The sequence below is a fragment of the Lynx canadensis genome, chromosome A1 (assembly GCF_007474595.2).
Source record: "Lynx canadensis isolate LIC74 chromosome A1, mLynCan4.pri.v2, whole genome shotgun sequence".
Lineage (NCBI taxonomy): Eukaryota > Metazoa > Chordata > Mammalia > Carnivora > Felidae > Lynx > Lynx canadensis.
In genome coordinates, this window is record NC_044303.2 from 12,235,652 (window position 1) to 12,244,746 (window position 9,095).

At 45.6% G+C, this 9,095-nt stretch overlaps 1 protein-coding gene and 1 long non-coding RNA gene across 4 annotated transcripts in view; one reads left to right on the forward strand and one right to left on the reverse strand.

The window, feature by feature from the left end:
• The window catches only part of STARD13 (StAR related lipid transfer domain containing 13), a 237,237-nt gene extending 231,539 nt beyond the window's left edge, over positions 1-5,698 (reverse strand). For both annotated transcript variants that reach the window (XM_030308969.1, XM_030308986.1), the window contains exon 1: positions 5,553-5,698. In XM_030308969.1, coding sequence (XP_030164829.1) covers positions 5,553-5,676 — 124 coding nt within the window. In that variant the 5' untranslated portion in view covers positions 5,677-5,698. The remainder of the gene's footprint in view (positions 1-5,552) is intronic.
• On the forward strand, positions 4,743-6,501 carry LOC115509653. 2 transcript variants are annotated; one of them, XR_003967449.2, is made up of 4 exons: positions 4,743-4,807; positions 5,160-5,274; positions 5,587-5,895; positions 6,191-6,501. It is a non-coding gene; the product is annotated as an uncharacterized LOC115509653 (long non-coding RNA). The 2 variants fall into 2 exon arrangements; XR_004343807.1 differs by lacking the exon at positions 4,743-4,807 and having other exon boundaries at positions 5,052-5,274.
• Positions 6,502-9,095: the final 2,594 nt, after the last annotated feature.

Sequence of the window (9,095 nt, forward strand, 5' to 3'; positions counted from 1 at the left end):
TAAATCTGTCACAAAAGATTATTCAGCATAGCACGATTATTCTTCTGCTAGAAGAATGCTGAATTTAGACAGTGTTGCTTTTTCAAATTCTCCAGAAACTTAGCATATGTATATATAGAGAGAGTTCACATCCAAATAGTGTGCTCTAAATAAAGGATGCCCTAGGATTCTGTCCTTGGCCCCTCCTCTTATTTACATATTTTTTCCTAAGTAACCCCATCTAACCCTTAGGTTTTATTCTATAAAAGTTATATGACAATCACTTCTGGATTTATATTTCTGGCTTTGACTTTTCTTCCAAACCCGTACTTGCACAGCCAACTTTTTGACTTTTACTTTTGGATGTCTAAGAGGCACTTTTGGTCTAAGTTGGCTCAAGGAGAACTCCTCAATCCTCATCTGTCCAATGCCAAAAGCAAAAACAAACAAAAACAAAAACAAAAACAAAAACAAAACTTCCTTTTGCAGTTGCAACACGCGTATCTGCCACGTGCCCCATCTCAGCCCATGGCACTACAACCCAGGAGTTCTTGATCCTTCTCCCTCACCTCCAGCAACTAACCTCAGCATTGTCGTCTCTCCTTTCAACACATATTCCAAATATGTCCCTACATCTCCATCTCTATCACTATTACCCTAGTCCCTGTCACTGTTTATCTCTCACCTAGACCACTCTGGTGGCAATTAAACCAGGACCCGCCGCTCCTCTGCATAAAGTCCTTTGCTTCTTACCATAGGTAGAACCAAAAGCAAATTTCTTACCCTGGCAACTAGGCCCAAACTTTTATTTTTCTGTAAAATGACAAGCTCATTCCAACCCTACTTAATCAAAACTTTTCTTAGGGGCCTAGAATATGACCTTCTGCTAGACATAGACTTTTGAGAGTTATAAAATGGTAGTTAATATAAGTCAGTGGTTCTTAGGCCAGGTTACCCACTGGAACCATCTGTGGAGCTTGAAAAAGAATACTCATCCCCAGGCCCTCTCTAAACTGAAGCAGAATCTCTAAGAGGCAGCCAGGACACTGATATTCATAAAAGGCTCCCAGTGATTTTATGTGTAGCTAAGGCTGAGAACCCTTATATAAGGAATATGTTCTCCTTCTCTGATTTTAATTGCATACTTACTTAGATTTTTTTTTGTCATTGTTAATATAAATCACATCTAAATGTATTCTCCTTTCAAGAGATGTTTAAAAAAACACCTGACAAGTGGGATGGCCTGTACCTTACAGGAAAGTGACAATAAAAAGGAAGAACGCTGATATAAAACACATAAAAAGGATCAACTGGTATCATCCTGTGCTTTTTGATATCACGGAACACATTTAGATTTTAATAAGGAACGTCTTTATCGCCTATGTTCTATTCTTGATCCCACTCTGCATTAAAGTCCCAGTCTTGTGTTTACATCACATCACAGGATGCTACTGTTGACTCTGAGAATGAATGAACCTGTTTTAACATGACAAGAACTCACTGAAATTTGGTGGAATTAGTGTTTCTCATCGAAACTCAAACTTTTCAGTGTTTTAAGTTAGTTTATTCTTGGCAGCAATAGAACTTCCTGTGTCTAAGAGAAATGATTTAAAATGAGACTATAAAAGAGATCAAAAGACTTGGACATCAGTTAGTTCACAAGCCACCTAAACACTGTTATGTGAGTATAAAGGAATCAAACATATGGATTACATTTCCATTAAAATAGAGTAGGGTTTTAAAATAAAGGAGCAGAAAGCTTTAGAGAACTCATTTGGATTTTCTCAGACCTTACCATTTGAAAAGTAGTTCAAGCTGCTTACAAACACCAAAAGCTGAGGGGTATGCTGCTGCCTAGAGAATTTAATGATGCTACAAAAGCTCAGAATCGTCACCAGTGGTGGCTGATTAGAGATCTGGGGAAGCCAAAAGAACCTGTCACTCACCTATCTTGAAGAAACCTACATTTAGGCTTTATGACAGCCTCTCATTCTTATAGCCCTTGGCTTCTTATAGTGATGGTAGTGGGCAAGGCTCACCACCTAGGGGCCCCTGACAAGCTAGAGGTATGGCTGTTGGTTTCAAATCTCTATGAGCCCATACACTTAGCAGTCCAACAGGATGACAAAGGGACATTGTTTTAGGTGTATAGGGTTATCTTTGTCACTCCAGGAGTAAAAAAAAGAGCAATTTTTCCAGTTAATTTTACTATTCTTTTTTAAACTAATTGTAAGTGCCAGACTTGGAGAAAGGATTTGAGGTCCGTGTGTCTCCATAAAGCCTATGGAAGAAGCAGGGTAACTGTAAGGGAAAATGGGCACAGGTGGCCTTTGACTTTTGACAACACGCATTAGAATCCTGCTTTGAACACTAATTTTGTCATCTTGGGAATAAATAACAATTACCACCATTATTGGAATAATCAATATTGAGATAACAAGTAAGAAAAACTCTTGCTGACCCCTTGCGGGGTTAGAGTCTCGGGAAATTAAGAAGTATGCATTGGCAAAAATGCCATAGTCTGATGGAAATTTGGCAGCTACTACAGATTTGGAAGGCCCAAGAAGCGCTCCCAATATCAATCTTTCTTTAACAATAACTTACCCCTTTTTAAATTTAGTGATAAAATGAATATATTTGAACATCCTTCACATCTTATCCTTCCAATGATTTCATTATCTGCATTGTGATATGTGTTAAGAAATACCTCTTTCGATTACGTATAGTCCCTTCCTTCCTAAATATGGCCCCACAGCACAGAAATCCACACGCTTCAGTATCATTAAGCACTTTTACTTCTTGACTTTGTTTCATTGACGAGACAGCCCCTCACAAAGAGAAGTAGGAGTGAGTTAGAATAAGGATTTCCTTCCTTTGGGTGTAAAAAAGTAAAAGGGAGACTCAAATACCTTCAGGATTGCTCTAGACAATAAACACAAGTTTGTTATAAAGCACTGTGAATACTGTTCTATTGACCAGAGGTAATAAGAAGAAAATTTTAGAGAATTTAAAGAAATACCAGCACACAAATTTTATCTGATAGAAAAAAAAAAAAAAAAACTTAAGAAAAAAAAGCCAGTCAGTATCACGTCTTGGCAGGGTGGATAGTCTCTGGGGGTCCATTCATATGGTTGGTTATTCTGATATTGTGAACAGAACCATAGAAAGAACACTTTTACAAATGAAGAACACTTTCCCCTAGAATTGATGCCAACATTAATAACTTAAGTATTTCAGTGTCTCGTGGCCAAAGTTCCATATTTTAGCTACCTTAGCAAGAAAACCCAAGAAAATCAATTTGCATCTAAAAGCTCCTTCATGGAGTTGGCTTGGTTTTGTGGCAATCATCCCAGCTTGCTTGGAGAAGCACAAGTTGAAGTCTGCTTCACAGAGGATTGTTTGGTGCTAGTTGAATAACCCGCTGGCATCCACTGTTAGCAGAGTGGTAAGCAGATTATGGGTAAGCAGATATTAATATTCTGATTAAACATTTTAAAACCTCATACCGCTATTTTAAAAACTAATTGCACTACTCTGGGAGAACTCTTAGACTTACCATTCTGAAGCCATTTCTAGCCTTAATTTCTATATACTCATGATCTTAAAATCTCTTTCTATGGTTTATTTCCCAGAATCAAAACCTTTTCTCTTCACCACCTTACCTAAACTGCAATTTCTACAATTCATGTGAATAAATGACTTTCCTGGACAACCTTAATGGTTTTAAGTCTTTACATTACACTCTCCTCCTTCCCAGATCTCTTTTTGAAAAAGACAGGGCTGCAGTCATCTTTGGCCTCAGCTTCTATAAAAACCCAGCACAGCCTTGGCAGCCCTCCTGGAAAGACTTCTTGTTTCCTGAAGATCCATTGATTTAACAAATTTAACAAACTTAAGTAACAGAAGCTATGAAGGAGACATTTGCAGTTAGCACTCTGAAGTTAGGAAGCAACAAATGTTTACTAGACCACAAAAATTTTTCTGACACCAATCATCACATAGATTATACAATTTAGCAGGGTAACAGGGAAAGTTACTAATTGTTATTAACTGAGGTCTGCAATGCACATACAAGTCTTTAAAAGTCAACAGTCAAAACTACCAGTTGTCACAACTTATTTCTGGGTCTAGACTGAAAAGTCTGTTTATTTCTTGGGTGCTTACTAAACGGGGCCACTGTGTTGGACAGGAAATATGGGATGAACATTTTATGCTGACAACATGGAGTGTTGAAATCATCTATAATCCCTGCTTCTAATTTGACCGGTTAGATTGATAAGGACCTCACAGTGAAGGAGATACAGTCTCTGGGCACCTACTCCAGAATGCTGTCAGGCTGCATGGGTGCAGGGGCAGAACATCTAGCAAACACACTTCAGTTCTACTTTAAGGAAAAGGGGAGGAGCCCAGAGGAGGTTAAAATCTCCCATGTCACCCTTGGTATCCCTTCCCTCTGTCCAGACTTCATACCTTCTTCTTCTCTAGAACTCTCTTCCATCCTTGTGGTCACTGACCAACTCAGGAGATACTGCTGGAAAGACAGGAGGCAACAAGGTCCAGAGACTGGACCGGTGGTCAGCTCAGGGACCCTTCCAACCACACTTCCCTCAATCCCTGAAACACCTCAAGCAGCCAGCCCTTGGGCGAAGGGATCCTAAATCCTCCACTGCTCTGGAACTGTGTGGAGGGCGGCTTTCCCTTATTGGGGCAGGGATGATGCGGTGACTAACCAGACCTACAGCTCTGAATGAGGGCTCTGAGAAGGCTCAGGCCACTCACTGCATCCGTGGCCCTACAAGGAGATGGTTCCATCGAAGACAGCACAGAAGTAAGGTCACGGCGTGGGGAGGCTGGGGGAGGTGCTAAGGAGGGGGCTGGCGTTCTGACCTAAGCAAGGATTCTTAAGGACCCCTTAGCTCAGAATAATCACCTCTTCTCTTCCTCTGATTCGTGGGCAATAGGTCCCAAACGGGAGGCCCCTCTTTTGGAATCCCAAAGTGAGGAGAGCCTGATCCACAGCAAGACCGGGATTGTGGGCGGCGATCCACTTGCACCAACAGCTGTCCACCTGTCCTTCCCCAAATCTTCCCCCTACCCCGATCCCCCAAACGTCTGGTCTCCCAGAACTTTGGAGATTCTCCCTTGCTTTGTCCCCCCCCCCCCAACACGCTGGGGAACAGGCGAAGTTGAGAGAGGTAGCCCTCGGGGAGGCACTCATTCATTCACCGGGTGGATGGCTGCGGAGCGCGGGCCAGCCGGACCAGGCGGCCGCCAGAAGGAAGGAAGAGTCGCCAGGTAAGACCGGCGCCCGCTCTCGGCCCCGCGTGGCGCTCCCCGCCAGGCTGTCAGCGCGCGGGACGGACCCCACACCGCCGCCTGGGGAGCGCGGGGAGCGCGGGGAGCGCGGGCGCTCGGGCCGGGCCGGGAGGGGGTGCGCGCGGCCGGCCCGGCCCAGCCCCCGGCTCCGAAAACCTGTGCGGGGCACCCCGAGAGAAGGCGGGAGGTGGGCCGGGCGTGCCGAGCCGCCCGCGCCTCCTGCTGCCCCGCGGCCCCGGAGTCTCGCGGGCACCGACCTGCCAGCCGTCTCTCCCGGACGTTCTTCCACAGCAGATCCCAGGCTCTGGCCGTGGAGTCCCGCAACTGCTCGCTGATGGACCGCCTGAGCTGCGTTGGGAAGGGCTTCCGTTTGCTGGTCATTTTAGATCCGTCCTCATAACGACCAGCGAGCGGGCTCGCCACCGCCACTCCCGCGTGGCCCGCAACTCAGACTCCCGGAGACCCGAGACGCCCGGAGCGGGACTCCCGCTGGGGTCCCGGGACCCGCCGCGGGCGCGACATGGGTCCGCCGCCGTCCCGCGCTGGGGGCTCCTCCGCGCGCGCGGGCCGAGATGCGCCGCCCGCCCCGAGCCGAGCAAGGTTAACCTCTGCGCTCCGTCAACTCCTCTACTCCTTTCCCACTTTCCCTCCCTCCCTCCCCTCGGCTCCGCGCTCCGCCGCTCCCCTCCCTCCTCCTCCCTCCTCCCCTCTCCGGGACTGTCTAGCGCCCCACTCCTTCCCCCTGCGAGCTTTTCCTCCCCTCCCTCACCGCCTCCCTCGCCTGAACCTGACGGCCTGGCCCCATACTCACGGAGCTCCCACCCCCTTTTCAGTTTCACTCGGAGATCAGGGGCTGTACCATATTCCTATTTTTTGACAGTTTCCATTTTTTCAGTTTCAGAAGCCACCACCATCACCACCACCGTAACACAAATTTTAAACTATGCCACAGCTGGTGCCATTATAACTCATCAGAGTTTTCCTGAACTCAAGTCACTTGACGTCAGCTATTCAGTTTGGCTAACATTCTTCTGGAGTTGGATACGGGTGTTCTCGGGTTTTACGTTAATCTCTCCTCATTTCATCAATGAAATGATTATCTGGCTGCAACCAGCAATCAAATTAAGTGATTTAAAAAGTCAAGGGACGCCTGGGCGGCTCAGCCGGTTGAGGGTCCGACTTCAGCTCAGGTCATGATCTCGCGGTTGGTGGGTTGGAGCCCCGCGTTGGGCTCTGTGCTGACAGCTCGGAGCCCGGAGCCTGCTTCGGATTCTGTGTCTCCTTCTCTCTCTGCCCCTCCCCCACTCATGCACTGTCTCACTCTCTCTCAAAAATAAATAAATGTAAAAAAAAAATTTATTTTTAAGTCAAAATATTACAGCCACTGCGTTGGAGGAAAATTAACTTGCAAATATTGAGGTCAAACCGCTAGGAACCTACATTAAATAGATTTACATATCTTGGCATTTAAATCTGCATGCAGTTTAAAAAGTAGGTGTTAGGAGGAAGTGAGATATGAAAATTGAACACTTTTAAGGTATTTTAGTCAATAACATAAAGTAGGCTTATTATTAGAAATGAACTGATTCCTGCAGGGAAAAGGGAGGCTGGCTCTTGCGAAAATACCTGAGAAGTGGTGTCCAACTCATTCTGCTAGGCTCCAAAGCCTCCCACGTAAGATGATGACAGTGCTCGTTCAGGCCTCAGGATGTCCTGCTATCCTCAATCTTTTGCTTCTAAAGTGCTTAGAGGACCTCAGAGAAAGTAATTTTGAAAACATTCGATGTAATGCAACCATGGGATTCATGTCACACAGCTCAAGTTTGGTGAGAGGAATTGATATATTGCAAGAGAAAATTTCTGAACTGTTTAAACACTAAAATTTCCGGAATCTCTGTTCTTTGTAAATGTCTTCGAACCAGACTGACAGAGCAGCAGTTGTCGGCTGGTGTTTTTAAAAATAATTCAGGTGCTTCACGTGAAGTTTGAACATTAAAGTGTCTAATCCTTTCTCTATTACACAAATTGCTACTGGCTTAAGGCATGGGAACTATCAGCTACCTGAAGTATTCCTGCTACAATTCTACACTTTTTGGAAACATTCCCTGCACTAGCTTATGCTGTTGGTAGAAAATGGAGAAATGATGGTAAAAACAATCTTGATGGTCTTATTTCGTTATTTTAAATAATCAAAAATGTTTACTAGTAAAACACACTTGAGAATGAGCTAGAAAGTAATGACTGAGCTCTTGTGTGCCACCCTGATAAACCTGGGAAACTGGCGGTTATGAAGCAGTAAGTCATGGATCAGAAATGGACTGGAAAGTATGGCAGCCAGTCACAGACTAGTCCAGATAGCGTTCTGGATGCGTGCCAAATACCCCTTTGATTACACCCTCTGTTTTGTATGCACGTAGCGGCAACGAAATTCTCTGCAAGGAGAAAGACCTGTGTTATCTTAAAGTACTGCGCTATAGCATATCAACAAAATGTTTCACAATCACATGCCCAGGGAAGCTGTGTATTTAACTTTTAAAAAGGATCGAGTTGAATCAAACATAGGCAGTAGCTGTGACATTATGTACATAGAAATAGGACAAGACAAGAATGTTCCAGCTATTTCACTGATCATTTTATCTCCAAAGACCCTGGACCCCTACTATTTTCTATGTTAATACATATTTCATATTCAGATGGCACGGATTAGGGGGTTTCTTTAAAGGGCTAATTTGAAGATACACTTCTGCATTGCAAATTTGTTTAGTTCTGGCTGTAGGACAGCCCATGAGTTCAGGACTGTCCCAGAGAAGCCAGATGAAAGGCTAAAGTGATCTTCCCGGAACAGGTGCCACCGGAGCAGCTTGTGCCACACAGCTCAGCCCAGCTCTCTGGCTTGCAGCAGGACACCTCACAGCTGTGCACATGCTGCTGGCACGGATGCAAGGGCTCCAAACTCAAAAGGAACCTCGGGGTTACTTGGAGTCTTTTATACAGGTCAGTAGCACCCACGTGCCCTGTTTCAACGCTGGACCTTAAGTAGGACTCCAGAAGGACCACCTTCTCCCTGCGGTCTTCACCGTGAGCAGAGGACAATAGGTCTACTTCAGAGAAAAGAAATCCCCACATGTGCTACCTTCTTACTTACTCACCCCCACTCCCATCACAGTAGAAGAGGTGCCTCTCTGCCTACTAAGACCCGGTCCTCCAGCTGTGCTCTGTGTGCTGTCCTTGTTCCTGCAAGGACTTTGTTCCAGCAGTTCTTTCCTCTGTCTCCTGTGCCCTCAGCCTTCCTCTCTAAAGGCTCAACCCTCAAGTCTCTCCCTTCTTTAAACCAAACCACAACCACAACCACCATAGCAAGTCGTCCGGCCTCTACCCTGTATCTCTTGGAAAAGAAATCTTCCCTTATCAACCCTGCAGTCTGGCCCTCCCTCACTACTTCACTAAAACCTGTCTGGCCAAGCTCATCAATAATTGGTTGCTAAATCTGATGGATGACTTGTGTGGTTGTTGTCCTCTCTGGTCATGTGGACAACAGGACACTGCTGACCATTCATTCCCTTCCTTGTGACTCTGGCTTGTCTCGTGGCTGTCGGGCCACATGGCTGAGGTGCTTGTCTTCAGAGCACCTCATCTACCCGCTCAGTGTTGGCATTCTCTAGGTTTCAGTTTTCAGCACCCCCCCCCCCCCCCCCCCCCCCCCGCTTTTCCTCCTGCTTTGGTGTCCCTGGGTGATTGTGTTCCTTGTCATAGTTCCAATCCTCACCTCTCAAGGCCCAGCGTGGAACAGGCAAAAGTAG